At 38.9% G+C, this 16,121-nt stretch overlaps 1 protein-coding gene across 2 annotated transcripts in view; it reads right to left on the minus strand.

The window, feature by feature from the left end:
• Window positions 1-16,121, minus strand: part of LOC132396616 (N(4)-(Beta-N-acetylglucosaminyl)-L-asparaginase-like) — a 37,384-nt gene that overhangs the window by 6,954 nt on the left and 14,309 nt on the right. For both annotated transcript variants that reach the window (XM_059974308.1, XM_059974309.1), the window contains exons 4-8: window positions 15,487-15,599; window positions 15,256-15,373; window positions 15,072-15,147; window positions 10,568-10,675; window positions 9,727-9,860 (exon numbers count right to left, since the gene is read on the minus strand). In XM_059974308.1, the coding sequence (XP_059830291.1) occupies window positions 9,727-9,860; window positions 10,568-10,675; window positions 15,072-15,147; window positions 15,256-15,373; window positions 15,487-15,599 (549 nt within the window). The remainder of the gene's footprint in view (window positions 1-9,726; window positions 9,861-10,567; window positions 10,676-15,071; window positions 15,148-15,255; window positions 15,374-15,486; window positions 15,600-16,121) is intronic.

Raw genomic sequence — 16,121 nt, forward strand, 5'->3', positions numbered from 1 at the left:
GAATTTCAGGAATCCTATGTTACCAAAGGATCTCGCAAATTAATACAGATGTACCGTGGAGAGCATTCCAACTGGTTGCATCACTATCTGGTATGGAGGGAGCACTGCACAGGATCCGAAAAAACTGCAGAATGTTGCAAACTCAACCAGCTCCATCATGGGCACTAGCCTCTCAACACTGAGGACATCTTCAAAAGCCGATGTCTCAAAAATCCATCATCCATCATTAAGGACATGCCCTCTTCTCATTGCTACCATCATGGAGGAGCTTAATTCTCTCTTTATTCTCTTTTCTACCATTGAGTAGAAGATATAAAGCCTGAAAATATGTACTACTAGGCTCAAGGACAGCATCTATCCTGCTAATATCAGACTCTTGAACATTTAGCTTTATAAGATAGACGAACTCACAATCTACCTAGATACATACTTTAGTACTTCATCGTTGACCTGCACTGTCCTTACTGTGTAGGTGTTACACTTCATTCTGTATTATTATTTTACCTTGTTCTACCTTAGTGCCCTGCGTAATGATTTGATCTGTATGAACAGTATGCAAGACAAGTTTTTCACAGTATTTTGGTATAAGTGACAATAATAAACCAATACCAATTCCTGGTTGCTGTGCTGATCTGCCATGTGTAGAAAGCATTGGCCATGCTTGTTTAACCAGGTGTGTAAAAGGAGATTTTGCTATTGATAGGGAGAATTTGTTCAGACTGGAGTTGGTGCTAAGGACCCTAATCAAAGAAGATATGCCTACATTTACACCAGGGCTTTGGAAATGCTGAAGGGATGCAAGAACTCATTTGTTTCCTGTATAGACTTTATCTTCAAACTGTAATCATGGATAAGTGTTGCCATGAGTTATTGAAGACTCTAGTATTTACTCATGCGAGGAGCAGCAGAAGAAGAGACCAAAGAAATGTTTACTTGATTTGTATAAACCTTTTCAATGTTGTATTAGTAGAGGTGGCATAAGATGCTTGAGAGAGTGAAACAAGTAAAGGATAATCTAAAGGTTTGATCTATGTTGGTCCTTGTAACTAACTGCACAATAAACCAATTTTCTTACATATATTGATTGGATCAGATTCCATCGTCAGGGAGCCCCACCACCCAGGATATGCTCTCTTCTCACTGCTGCCAACAGGAAAGTGGTACAGGAGCCTCGGGACTCACACTACTAGGCTCAGGACCAGTTATTCTTGAACTAAAGAGGATAACTTCACTCAACTTCACTTACCCCATCATTGAAAAAGTCCCACAACCAACAGACTCACCTCTCCGTCTCATGTTCTAGATATTTAAAGCTTATTTATTTGTTAGTATTATTTCTTTACTTTCATATTTGCACAGTTTGTTGTCTTTTGCATACTGGTTAAATGCCAAAGTTGGTGCGGTCCTTCACTGATTTTGTTATGGTTATTATTCTATGGATTTACTAAGTATGTCTGCAAGGAAATGAATCACAGAGTTGAATAAGGTAACATATATGTACTTTGATAATAAATGTACTTTGAAGCTTTAGTTTTAAAAATCTATTCTATGCACCAGTGTTTTACAACAGTTGGGGGTGAAACAAAATTGTGGAGGTGCAAGATGTTGGATATGGTGGCTATAACACTTGTCCTTTGACAGGAGGAGATTCTAGAGAGCAAGAAGGACAAGATCCCTTAAAATTAAGGATAATAATGTTAAATGTAATGCATTATGAGATTGGAAACCAGTGTTGCCTGGTGAACTATTGATTGAACAGGACAGTGAGAATGAGAATTATGGTACCAAGCTAGCAGGCCATACATGATTGTCTAAAGATCTTAACAGCAATTCTTACAGATTAAAAACTCTGAAAGTACATTTAATATCGAAGTATGTATTCAGACACTGGGTAATGGCTTTTTGTAACCAAGCCCAAAGAAAATTCTTTATTCTTCCAAAGTTTCAGAACTTTGTCAAATATTACATACAAATATTTGAAGGAATCCAGTATGTTCCTCCCTCTACTCAAATCATTAAGATTTAAGATACCCTTTAGAGAATGCAAAGCACAAAACGCTGAAGGTGTAATGGATATAAAGTATTGGTTTACTCTCTCAACGCAAGGCAGAACCCTCCAAACTAATTAGTTTATATTTCTTAATTTCCATGAACAATAATATCTGCCCTAAAGTGATAACAGTTAAGTTTTTGAAGATTAGTGTGTTAGGAAGAAAGTGGAAAGTTACCTCTGTCTCTGCAAATGTTCTGGAGTTGCACAGCCAGGATCTGTCTCATGAAGAAGTCTTCTTGTTTTGTTTTTAAATGCAGAGCTTAAAGTAGCTCTATCAATCCAGGTGGTTCATAAAACAACAGACATTTTCATCAAGCTCATTTAATGTTTATTTAAACCTTGAAATATAGTCATTGAGCTGACATATTATGCCCATGCTGGCTCTTTGTAGGAAAGAACTGCAGGTCCTATTATCAGGGAATAGTCCTAGTCTCTATTATATGGATGGCATGGTAGTGTAGCAGTTAGTGCAATCACTTTACAGCATCAGCGATCACTGACTGGGGTTCCTGCCTGTCTGTAAGCTTTTCCGTTCTCCTCGTGACTGTGTGAAGTTCTTCCGGGTTTGGGTTAGTGAGATGTTGGCACACTATGTTGGTGGTGAAAACTTGGTGACACTTGCAGGCTGTTGTCACAAAACAACACGTTTCAGTGTATTTTTTGATGTTTCGATGTAGGTTTGACAAATAAAGCTAATTGTTAAGACCTTTAAGAACTTAATCCTGTTCCTGCTCCAAGTGGTATAGATGGGTACGTAATAGTTGGTCTGGACATAATGGACCAGTTTTTGTGCTCTATGACTCCGATTCCTCACAAGCCTATCCATGTTCTTTTTTGAACAACTCCATTTATTGTTTCCACCACCCCTGTAACCATTAAGTTCCAGATCAAATTCATGAGACCAGAAGACATAGAAGCAGAATTAGGCCATCTGACCATAAGTCTACTCCGCCATCTCATCATGGCTAATTTATTATTCCTCTCAGCCTCCTCCTACTTTCTTCTCATAATCTTTGTTGCCCTTACTAACCATGAACCTATCATCCTCTGCTTTAAATATACCCAATGACTTAAGACTATATAGCCATCCATAGCAATAAATTTCACAGGGTCAACACCCTCTAGCTAAAGGAATTCCTCCTCATCTCTGTAGGGACATCCTTCTATTCTGAGGCTGTTCCCTCTGGTCCTAGACTCCGCCACCATTAGAAACATCCTCTCCACATCCACTCTACCTAGGCCTTTCAATATTCAATAGGTTTCAATGAAATCTCCTGTCATTCTAAATTCCAGCAAGTACAGGCTCAAAGCCATTAAGCTCTTCATACGTGAACCCTTTCAATCGCAAAATTATTCTCATGAACCACATCTGGACTCTCTCTAATGGTAGCACATCCTTTCTTAGATAAGGAGCCCAAAACACAACGGCTTTCCTTGTGTTGCATCTCAACTGCTCCCTGCCTCTCACAACTCAACCCCTGCCCCGCCATCCCCATATGGTTTTACTTCCTTTAGATATGAGGCTTTGATGCTGAGAGGAATATATTCTAAACCTCTCAAAATCTTGTACAACTCTAACTTCTTCTTCCTCTGTTCACCCCTTATTCCTCCTCTCTCCAGAACATTCCTACTCTTACTTAAGTTTGGTGACTAGATTTTAATGTTATGCTCTAGATACGAGGGGTGATTGATGTTTGTGGCCTAAAGTAGAAGAAGTCAATTTTAGAAATCCTAGCACATTTATTTTTCAACATGGTCCCCTCCTATATTTACACACTTAGTCCAGTGGTCGTGGAGCACACAGATCTTGGACCTTCAGAAAGTGTCCACAGCAGGGGTGATTGATAAGTTTGTGGCCTAAGGTAGAAGGAGATGAGTTATACGGCTCCCATTACATGCACATGCAGCTCAACTCTTTGAGTGATCATGCAGAAAGTTTGAAGTTAATAACTCATCTCCTTCTACCTTAGGCCATGAAATTATCAATCACTCCTGCTGTGGACACTTTCTGAAGGTCCAAGATCTGTATGCTCCATGACCGCTGGACTAAGTGTGTAAATGTAGGAGCGGACTATGTTGAAAAAGAAATGTGCTAGGTTTTCTAAAATTGACTCCTTCTACCTTAGGCCACAAACTTATCAATCACCCCTCGTATAACAAAGGTATATTTTGTTTTAAATAATAGCTCTCTGACATAATGTTATCAGAAATGTTGTCAACATCACTATTTTCTGAAATCAACTCATACTTCTCATAAAAACTTAATTGTTACAAAATGTCACCTTGAAAGCAAGCTATCATTATATTTGATTTCATATATGGATCCTAAATACTCTATCCCACTAGGTGCCACAGGACATTCATTCACAAGTGCGAGGGATTGTTAACAGATTCCCAACACTCCTATCAATTTCCCAGCAGGAGGGAAATAATACAAAATAAAGCTAATCTAGTCTGCCGTTTAGAAATTCAAATTGTTTCCTTTCCAGCAGGCTCACTTCCCACATATTGTCTTCAGTCCTATATATATTGAATATATCTTATACAAAATAAAAATCACAGTAGGCTTTCAATCGTTTATTGAAGACATTCTGCAGTCTTCTAGAGGCCCTATTATAGGTTCTGAATTACGTATTCTTGCAGATCAGAAATCATATTTCCACTTACCCACTAGAATTATTAATTTTTCCAAAGTGCAGAATATATCATACTTAGTCATCTGAAACAGTGTGCTGAACTGGGAATTTATTGACTTCCAACAAATGCAGACAAATTGTTAATTGTTGCTTTTGGAAAAAAATGTTTTATGAATCTTAATGCTACAGGGTTTGCACCATTCTCTGAACACTTCAAAGTAGCCAACTTTGTTACTATTGAGCTAAACCAATATTAGGAGATGTCAACTCTAAATAACAAGGTTGTGGAAGAAAGCCAGCCCCATGGGCTAGAGCAATATTAGTTGAAGGGTCAGTGGACTGCTAGAATTTTGGGAATGGAAATGAGGGTAGGATTTTCACAGCGAAAGGTAGGGCCATTAGGACTGTTCTGGACCAAGGGATCAAAGAGCCGGTGACTCTCAGCAGCTCAGGCAGCATCTAGGGAAAGGAATATACAGTCAATATTTTGGGCCGAGACCCTTCATCAGGACCTAGGAGTGTAAGTACACAGTTCCCTGAAAATGGCAAGAAAGGTTTTTGGCATACTGGCCTTCATGAGCTGAGTATTGAATATAGAAGTTGCGATGTTATTTGCTGTTGTACAAGGTAGGGACACATCTGGACAATAGTGTTCTGCTATAGGAAAGGTGCAATTAAGCTGATGGATATCAAGGAGATGTAAAAGGCTGTTGCCAAAACTCAAGGAACTGAGTTATGGTGAGAGGTCAAGCAGACTGGGACATTTTGCATTGTAGAGTACGAGAATAAAATCAGATCTTAGAGAGGTGTACGAAATTATCAAGGACATAGAAAGATCAATGTGCCAAGTCTTCTTCCCAGGCTTAGGGAATCAAGAGCTAGAAGTCATAGAGAGAGCTGAATTTGACAGGCAACCAGGAGGGCAATTTTTTACCCAGAGGGTGGTCAGATACAGATTGAACATGTTTGGTTGGCATGGATCAGTTGGGCAGAAGTAGGAATGGGAACCAGAGTGCCGGAACAGTTAGTGCAGAGGCTGTGGAGATGGACCTCAAAATCAGGAATCAAAAGGTTGAGCTTGGTGCGACCAATGTGCTGAGCTGCGTATATCTCAATGCAAGAAGTATCATAGGAAACGCAGATAAGTACAGGGTATGGATCAGCACATACCATTATGACATTGTAGCCATTAGTGAGACTTGGTTGCAAGAGGGGCAGGGCTGACAGGACTCAATAATCAGGGGTTCCATTGGTTTATACGAGACAGAGCAGGAGGGGTTAAAGGAGGAGGGGTAGTGTTACTAGTCAGGTAAAATGTCACAGCAGTGCTCAGTCAGGACAGAATGGAGAACTCATCTAGTGGGGAGCAATGGGTGGAAATGAAAGATAAGAAAGGTATGACCACATTAATGGGGCTATTTTACAGGCCACCGAACAGTCCGTGGGAATTAGAGGATCAATTTTGCAGAGAGGTTGCAGACTGTTGCAAGAAACAAAAGGTCATTATAGTAGATGATTTTAACTTTCCACATGTTGACTGGGACTCCCATACTGTAAAAGGACTAGATAGGATAGAGCTTGTCAAAAGTGTTCAGGGAAGTTTCCTTAATCAGTACATAGAAAGACCAACAAGTTAGTGTGTGATCCTTCATCTGCTACAGGGGGAATGAGACAGGGCAGGTAACAGAAGTTTGTGTAGGGGAACACATTTGCACCTAGAGAGCACAATGCCCTTAGTTTCAAAGTAAATATGCAAAAGCAGATAGTCTGGTCCGTGGGATGAGATTCAACATTGGAGAAAGGCCAATTTTTTTGGTATCAGAAATGATCTGGCAGGTGAGGATATGGACAGACTCTTCTCTGGCAAGGTGTACTTGCTAAGCGGGAGGCCTTCAAGATTGAAATTTTGAGAGTTCGAAGCTTGTATGTGCCTGTCAAGATTAAAAGGTAAAAATAACACGTGCAAGAACCTTGGTTTTCAAGAGATATTGATGGCCTGGTTAAGAAATAAAAAGAGCTGCATAGCAGGCGTACTTCCATGTTTCAAGCTAAGACTCTTCAGGAGTCCTGAAACAATGACTGTGTATTCTTCTTTATAGATACTGCCTGATCGACGGAGTTCCTCCAGCACTCTGTGTGTTTTACTCTGGGCTTCCAGCATCTACAGAATCTCATGCGTTAAAAATGACCTGAAATGCTTTATCGTCAGTGATGAATATTAATTATGTTAGGAAGGTGCTTGTTAGTCCACTGTTGTTTTACAGGTGTTACATTTCTAACAATACAGCTACAGTAATGCATTAAGAATACTTGTTTGCTTTAAGACATTTCTCAATGTCCAGAGGTCAGTAAAGTTGGAAGATAAACGGATTGCTATTTTACTCAGTGTTAATCATCAACATAAGTAACACCACAGTTCTTTCGAGTTATCTTGATTTAACAATTTTTAACTGCCAACTGTGAAATAGTAAGTGCTGCTTCCACTTTTAGAATTTAGAATTATTATGTTAATCAGCAGTGTAGTCATTTGCTTAATTAAACACTTGTAAATTCAGACAAAAAAAGGTCAAAATTTGACTCATAATTTATTCTAATTTTCTAAGTATTGCCAACTCCAATGCTTTAAAAAAAAAAAGAGCTCAGTGTTCTTCATTGAGGATAGTACACGGAGTGTTTGATGGCTTTGGGCCTGTGCTTGTCAGAGTTTAGAAGAATGACGGAGGATCTCACTGAAATCTATCAAAAATTGAAAGGCCTAAACAAGAGCAAATATGAAGAGGGGGATGTTTCCTTTTGCGGGGGAGTTCTTGATTAGTAAGGGTGACAGAGGCCATGGGGAGAAGGCAGGAGAATGGGGAAGAGAGGGATAATAGACCAACCATCAAGCAGACTTGATGTACCGACTGACCTAATTCTGCTCCCATTTCTTATCATTTAAAAGTTGTCCTGTAATTTATTCCAAGTTGCCAAGTATTTCTGAGTCCAACGCTTAAATAAATCCAGTGAGGACAGCTACCCAAAGTCAGTGGCAAAGTCTCCCAATAGATCACTTATTTCAAACTGGCAAAAGAAGTATAATCATTGCAGGAATGAAGATTGGCTCTACCAGACCTGTCAGCCAGTCCAACTTCCCTGCTCTTTCCCCAGAGCCTTGCAGTTTTTTTCTACCAATATCTGTCCTGAAATTTGGGTTGTCTCAATATATGTTTTAAAATATGTTAAATTAATCACTTTAAAGGGCTTTCTACATCTATTCTTCAGCGCTTTTGATTTTGTAACCACTGCTTTTAACTGAATTCCATCTGTACTTAATTCAAACATCTGGGCAAATTCTTTAAAATATTCAATTTGGCTCTTCTCAAGTCTATGTGAATGTAAAACGCAATGAGCTAGATGAGGAATGTCATCCTACACCGCAGAATACAAACTATTTTATCACCCCAGAATCTGGCTGCCTTTCGATGGAGATGCTGAATATACCCAAGGCTGGGACAGGTTGATTTCTGGACAATATAAGAGTGATGCGATGCGGGGAAACTGGAAACTGGGCGGGAATGTGAAGACCAAGATCATTTCAGCCACAACCTTACTGGCCTACTGTAATACTCTTTTAATCTAACATGCAGGAATTTCAAAACTCTTTTAGAATTTGTACTGTGTTTCTCCTCCAAAAGAAAAATCACAAGGTTCAACTAGTTCCACGGTCTAACAGGTCACAGGAAAACAGGTATATAGATTTCTCTCTGTCTTGCTGCTCTGTGTTTTCACAGCATTTCCCCAAAGGCAGGACAGCAACTTACTATTGTAGCTGCATATCACTACAACTATTGGTCGGCAGTCCATTTTTGTTGTGTTTGGGTTCTCATTGATTCTGTTGTATTTCTTTCTTTTTACTGTGAATGCCCACAAGAAAATGAACCTCAGGGTTGTATATGGTGACATACATGTACTTTGGTAATAAATTTACTTTGAACTTTGAATGAACAAGAATATTCAAGTATTTGCTCAAAGTCTCCTTCAAGGAAAGCAACGTCCCCACTGATTCCCGAGGAATCTTTGGCACATGGGTACTCAAAATAGAGAGGTAGCATTTGGAATAGTAAATTTACTTTTAACTTTGAAGTAAAGAGTTGAAAGTTCGGCATGAATGTATTATCGAAGTACACATATGTCACCATATACTAGCACGAGACTCAATTTCTTGCAGGCATTCACAGTCAACAAAGAAATACAATAGAATCAATGAAAAACTGCACACAGACTGATGAACAACCAATATGCAAAAGACAAACTGTGCAAATACAGAAGCTAATAAATAATAACAAAAATTAAATGAAAACCATTGAGAATATGAATTGTAGAGCCCTTGAAAGTAAGTCCATAGGTTGAGAACAAAAATATAATCAAGGACAAGAACACTTTTTCCAACAGTCTATGCAACCCATAATTTTACAAATTTACTTCATGGATTGCAAAGCTATGACACAAATTTATGTACTAAAAGATGTTGAAATCCTGAAATAAAAACAGAAATCATCTGACAAATGCAGCAAGTTAGGCAGCATCAATGGCACCATGGTAACATGATGCTATTACAGCTCGGGGAGTTTTGGAGCTCAATTCCGGTGCGGTACTGTAAGCAGACTCTGTCTGCCCTCCCTGTTGAATGTGTGGGCTTTCTTTGGTCCTCTAGTTTCCTCTCACAGTCCGAAGATGCACTGGGTAGGTTGATTGGTAATTGATCTTGTCCCATGATTAGGCTAGGGTTAATTGGGTATGTCGGGGGTTGCTGGGGTGACATGGCTCAAAGAGCCAGAAAGACCTACTCTGCGATGTATCGCTAAAATAAAGTGAGTTGATGTTTCAGCTCAATGACCTTTCATCAGAAATGTTTCTTTTAATTCCACAGGCGTTCAGCAACACAAAATAGTTATGTGCAACCAATTTCTATGATTTCAAAAAAATTCCCTCTATCTTTTAACTTTTCTCTCAAGATATGGTTTATGTCATAATAAGGCAAGAATTTTAGAGACTTACCATAACTCCCAGTCTTGTTGGCACAGATTATGGCACCAAAAAAGGTTGGATGATACTTTTGGATTCTTTTAATAGCTCTCTGACATGCTATGGTTGGTTCAATGCCCGATCTCATATATTCCACAGCCTGGTAGCTAATTTGAAGAACAGAAAAGAGCAAACTACAATGAAAATCCAAACTGTAATGGTACTCTTAGCATGTTCACCAAACGTACTTTTTGAAAACAACACAGTATTTATCAGTACTCAGTATATTAATAAATGCCAACTGTTTTAATGGAAAGAAACTATAAAAAATAATGCCGAAATTAAAATACTAGAAGCATTCAAAAGGTCAGGCAGCATCCGCAGGAAGAGAAATGGTGAATGTTTCAGGTCAAGGATTCTCCTTCAAACCCAGTTCTGACAAAGGGTAATGTTAACCCTGCCTACTTACAACATCTGACTCCTCAAGTTTGATACTTCCTGTATCCAAATCAAATATTCCACTAAAGATTTATTAGGCAGCACCGTAACGTAGCTAGTAGAGACAGTGTCGTACATCTCTGGAGACCCAGGTTCGATCTGGAACTTGGGTGCCAACTGTGTAGAATTTGCACCTTCTCCCTGTGACCACCTGGTTTCCTCAAGTGTTTTGCTCTTCTCCCACATCTCAAGGATGTGAGGTCACTTGGCTGCTCCTAGCATGTAGAACAGCAGAATAAACAATGGTGGAGTTCATTTCAATGTGGGAAGAACCACAGATTCACATAAATGAGTGTTATCATGGACTCTGTTAGCTAAATGGACGGTTTCTGTGCTGTGTGCCTTAAACATAAATATGCAGTGAGAAATGACATACCTTGGAAGGAATCGCATCATAACATCACCATCTCCAGTAGCCGCTGCAGCTCCTGCTGTGCTATCGGCATAAGCACCTGCTCCAGCTATTGGTGAATCCCCTACACGGCTGGGAAAAAAATGCAGTAATATGTTCAACATTTGTTGAAAACAAAGGTACATCTGAATTGTCCATCAATATTGAACAACACTATCAAAAGCAGTAACAGTAATACTGTATGCATTGCTCCATCAAAATTCCTGAAACCAAGAGATACTGTTCCCTCAACTAAGGGTGTCATGGTAACACCGCAGCTAGCATAATCACTTTACAGCACCAGCATCACCAGTTGGGGTTATAGGACCAGGGAGCACAGCTTCAGAACAAGAGAGGAGGAAGAATTTCTTGAGATAGATGGTGGAATTCAGTGCCAAGGACACCTGTGGAAGCCAAGTCATTGGGTATATTTACAGTGAAGTTTGATGGGTTTTTGATTAGTTAGGGCATCAAAGTTTATGGAGAAAAAGCAGGAGAATGGAGCTGAGTGGGAAAATAAATCAACCATGATTGAATGGCGAAACAGACTCAAAGGGTCAAGTGGCTTAATTCTTATGGTTCAATTCCCGTTGCTCTCTGTAAGGAGTATGTATGTTCTTCTCGTGACTGTTTAGGCTTCCTCCCAGATTCCAAAGGTGTACGGTTAGGGCTAGAGAGTTGTGGGCACGCTGTGTTTGCGCCGCAAGAATGGCAACACTTGCACAGCTCTTGCCGATTTGATTCAACATACAGTGGCATGCAAAAGTTTGGGCAACCCTGGTCAAAATTTCTGTTACTGTGAATAGTTAAATGAGTAGAAGATGAACTGATCTCCAAAAGTCATAAAGTTAAAGATGAATCATTCTTTTCAACATTTTAAACAAGATTAGTGTATTATCTTTGTTGAGTACTATTTTAGAGTGAAAAAAAGGAAAGGAGCACCATGCAAAAATTTGGGCACCCCAAGAAACTTGTGCTCTCCGATAACTTTTGCCAAGGTCTCAGATGTTAATTAGCTTGTTAGGGCTATGGCTTGTTCACAGTCATTGTTAGGAAAGACCAGTTGATGCAAATTTCAAAGCTTTATAAATACTCTGACTCCTCAAACCTTGTCGTCCCACAATCAGCAGCCATGGGCTCCTCTGAGCAGCTGCCCAGCACTCTGAAAAATAAATGGTGCCCACAAAGCAGGAGAAGGCTAGAAGAAGATAGCAAAGCGATTTTAGGTAGCTGTTTCCTCAGTTTGTAATGTAATTAAGAAATGGCAGTTAACAGGACCGGTGGAGGTCAAGTTGAGCTATGGAAGACAAAGAAAACTTTCCCAGATAACTGCTCATAGGATTGCTAGAAAGGCAAATCAAAACCCCCGTTTGACTGCAAAAGACCTTCAGGAAGATTTAGCAGACTCTGGAGTGGTGGTGCACTGTTCTACTGTGCAGTGACACCTGCAAAAATATGACCTTCATGGAAGAGTCATCAGAAGAAAACCTTTCCTGCATCCTCACTACAGCATCAGAAGTTTGAAAAGGAACATCTAAACAAGCCTGATGCATTTTGGAAACAAGTCCTGTGGACTGGTGAAGTTAAGATAGATCTTTTTGGCCGCAATTAGCAAAGGTATGTCTGGAGAAAAAAGGGTGCAGAATTTCATGAAAAGAACATCTCTGCAACTGCTAAGCTCGGGGGTGGATCGATCATGCTTTGGGCTTGTGTTGCAGCCAGTGGAACAGGGAACATTTCACTGGTAAAGGGAAGAATGAATTCAATTAAATACCTGCAAATTCTGGAAGCAAACGTCACACCATCTGTAAAAAAGCCGAAGATGAAAAGACGATGGCTTCTACGACAAGATAATGATCCTAAACACACCTCAAAATCCACCAGGGACTACCTCAAGAGGCGCATGCTGAAGGTTTTACCATAGCCCTCACAATCCCCCGACCTAAACATCATCAAAAATCTGTATATAGATGTCAAAGGAGCAGTGCATGCAAGACAGCCCAAGAATCTCACAGAACTAGAAGACTTTTGCAAGGAAGAATGGGCAAAAATCCCCAAACAAGAATTGAGAGACTCTTAGCTGGCTACAGAAAGTGTTTACAAGCTGCGATAATTGCCAAAGGGGGTGTTACTAAGTACTGACCATGCATGGCGCCCAAACTTTTGCTTTGGGCCCTTTTCCTTTTTTGTTATTTTGAAACTATAAAAGCTATCTCATTTTTATTCGGATATATCTCCTTATTGTAATAGATGTAACAATGGAGAAGCTTCACTAATTCATATGTTTTGGACATGTCTGAGTCTTGAAAAATACTGGAAGGAAGTATTCCAAACTTTCTCTGTACTTTTCAAAGTAAATTTTAAGCCTAACCCTTTAAATCCCTTATTCAGTATTGTTGGATGAAAAGATATTATTTTGGAGACATCTGATTTGCACATTTTGTCTTTTATTTCTCTGATAGTTAGGAGGATGCTCTTGCTTAAATGGAAGGATGCCATTCCGCCTTCACACGCTCAATGGTTACGTGATGTTATGTCATGCTTAAATTTAGAGAAGATCCATTGTTCAATTTCTGAATCAAGACTTTCAAACATTGTGGGGACCATTTCTGAACTATTTTCAAAACCTTTAATTTGCTCTTAAAGTACGGATGTTGGCTGATAACTTATTTCACTATATGATAAGGATTTTTTTTCCTTTTTTCTTTCTTTCCCAAACAGCTTCAATCTTGGTAGTAGGCTTACATTCTTTTTTATTGTATAATAAAATTATCACATTTCAATATTACGATTTAATTTAATTTACATGAACAAAGGGTAATGAGATTGCAAGTGTGATTCAAATATAATGTATTTGATATTATTTTATCCTTTTTTTACTTACAATATATATCTTCTTGTACTCTGTATTCTTCTATGTAGATATTAATTAAAATATTGATTGCAAAAAGATGGAAATAAAAAAGTGATGTTGCTTAAAATATTAAAGAAATGTGTCATCTTTAACTTAATGCCTTTTGGAAATCAGGTAATCTTTTACTTGCTTAGCTATTCACAGTAACAAAAATTTTGACCAGGGTGCCCAAACTTTTGCATACCACTGTAAACGACACATTTCATTGTATGTTGAGATGTTCATGCCACAAATAAATCTGATCTTTTTTAATGGGTAAGCCATTGTAGAGGAAGAAGGAAGACATTTCAGAGGAATCTCTGCAGAATGTCATCAATGAGACGGAAGTGGAAGAACTGAGAAAACAGAATTAAATAAAATGGAGTTCTTACAGAATGCAGTGTGGGAGTAAACAGAACTTTTAACAAGCTTAAGAGAGTGGGTTTTCAATAACCTAAGCTATCAATATACAGATGTTTATGGTAGAAATTACTACTGCAGACAGCAGGGTCGACTTAATCTCCACTGACCATTAAGCAAGCACTTACACTAATCCTATTTCATTTTCCCCACATACCAAGCAAATCTCCTCATATTCTTTCACATTGTGAGAAATCTATAGTTTTCAGGCTAATTTTAGAATCGCATTATAATTTAGTTAACTTCTCTAGGCCCATTCAATAGGTTTGGTTGGAACTAAAAGCCACAACCACATAGTATTGTATGTTAAGCAGTCTGACATTCAAGATTCAAGATTGTTTAATGCCATTTCCAGCGCACAACTATAAAAATAATTGTCATTCCGGATCCAAAAAAAACACAAGATAAAGAACATAATAATAAAAACCATAATTGGTATAAATATTTTCATAAAGTGATGCTGGGCTCAGAAATGGTAAAGTAATAGCGGTGGGGGGTGTGGAAGGTGGGCTAGTAGATTGAGGTGTTGATCAGACTTACTGCTTAGGGAAAGTAACTATTTTTGAGCCTTGTGGTCCTGCCATGGATGCTATGTAGCCTCCTCCCTAATGGGAGTGGGACAAACAACCATGAGCAGGGTGGGTGGGATCTTTCATGATGCTACTGGCCCTTTTCAGGACTTTTACAGTGTGTCCTTGATGGTAGGTGGATTTGCAACGTGGCAATAGTTTTCAACTATGCTGTCTGGAATACACTGAAGAGAGTAAACTGATCACCAGACTTGCATTTCATAATACACTTGTCCCATCAATTTAAATTCAATTTTCTTTTAAGCCTGTAACAATGATGCAAGTACAAATGTGTTACATAAGGATTGTATCATAGATAAGCCTGAAAGTTATTTTGCCCTAATCCAATAGAGTTTGACATTTAGCATGTTGCTACAACAGTAGTCAGCCACAAATAAAGCCCAAGGTTCACTTTAGCTTATCAATATTATGGATAAACCAGAACATCACTTGAGCTCAAATGGTATTTCTTCTCATCCTAATGCTACAAAGAGAAAGAGTAAGATAAGCAAAGAAAGAAGAGACAGTTAAAAAGGAAAGGGGAAAATAATTAAGCAGATTTACAGACAGGAACGCCTTTGGTTTGAAGCTTCAACACAATACATACCCTGGAATTTTATGGATTTGACCATTAGTGGATGTCCCTGCAGCAATACTTCCAAGCTTATCAATTGCAATCATACCTAGATTCAAATTCACAAAGTAAATGGAATCGCACACAGATGTTGCCAAAAATCTTCTCTACTTGCTCAGAGCACGGAGCGATCTTGAAAAATTAGGAAAGCTCTTACCAATCGTGTCATGGTTGTGTAAATTGATCCACTGTCTTGGCTTCGTACGCCCTTTTGACCCCAGCGCCTTGATTGGTTTGTACGGTCCACAAGAAGTCTCAGGATTTGGCGAGACGCTCTATGAAAATTAATTAATTTCTCAACCAGTAGCATACAATTACTTAGAAACCTTTTTTATTTATATTTTAAACCTATTTTTGTATTGGAGAAGTAGGATCACATGGTACTTACCTTCCAGCTGTTGGGCTGGCAGTTTTTGCGTAGCCACTCTGCATGCAAGTGCAGGGATCTGTTTGTTGTTAAATCTTCACTGAGGAAGCCCATGTTCTGAGCAAAAATTGATGCTGTGGGGAAAATTGTAGCTTTATCTGAAATGTTTAAAATGGCCAGATCTATGAATAATATTGTTAAATGCACAATAAAAGTGGACAATAGGAATTAGACAGCCAGTGATAAAGCTGTTTTGCCCAATAAATTGTGGGGAGTTGTGAACACACCAACTGATAACAAAAACCATTCACCCCTCCATTACCTCCATATACCATCCTCACTGCATCAGTAATGCAGTCAATATAATCAGACCACTTCCATCCATTCATTCTTCCTTCTCCCAATTCCATCAGGGAGAAGATACAAAAGGTTGAGGATATGTACCAGCATATACCACCATAGACAGCTTCTATGTCGCTGTTATAAGACTCTTGAACCAACTTCTTGTACAATAAAGAACTGCTGATCTTTCGATCCATCTTGTCATAGTCCTTGCACCTTATCAACTACCTTCTCCAAGCTTTTTCTCAAACTATACACTGCACTCCATAGCCACTTTATTAGGTACACCTGTCCACCGGCTTGCTAATGCAAAT

The sequence above is a fragment of the Hypanus sabinus genome, chromosome 7 (assembly GCF_030144855.1).
Source record: "Hypanus sabinus isolate sHypSab1 chromosome 7, sHypSab1.hap1, whole genome shotgun sequence".
Taxonomy (NCBI): domain Eukaryota; kingdom Metazoa; phylum Chordata; class Chondrichthyes; order Myliobatiformes; family Dasyatidae; genus Hypanus; species Hypanus sabinus.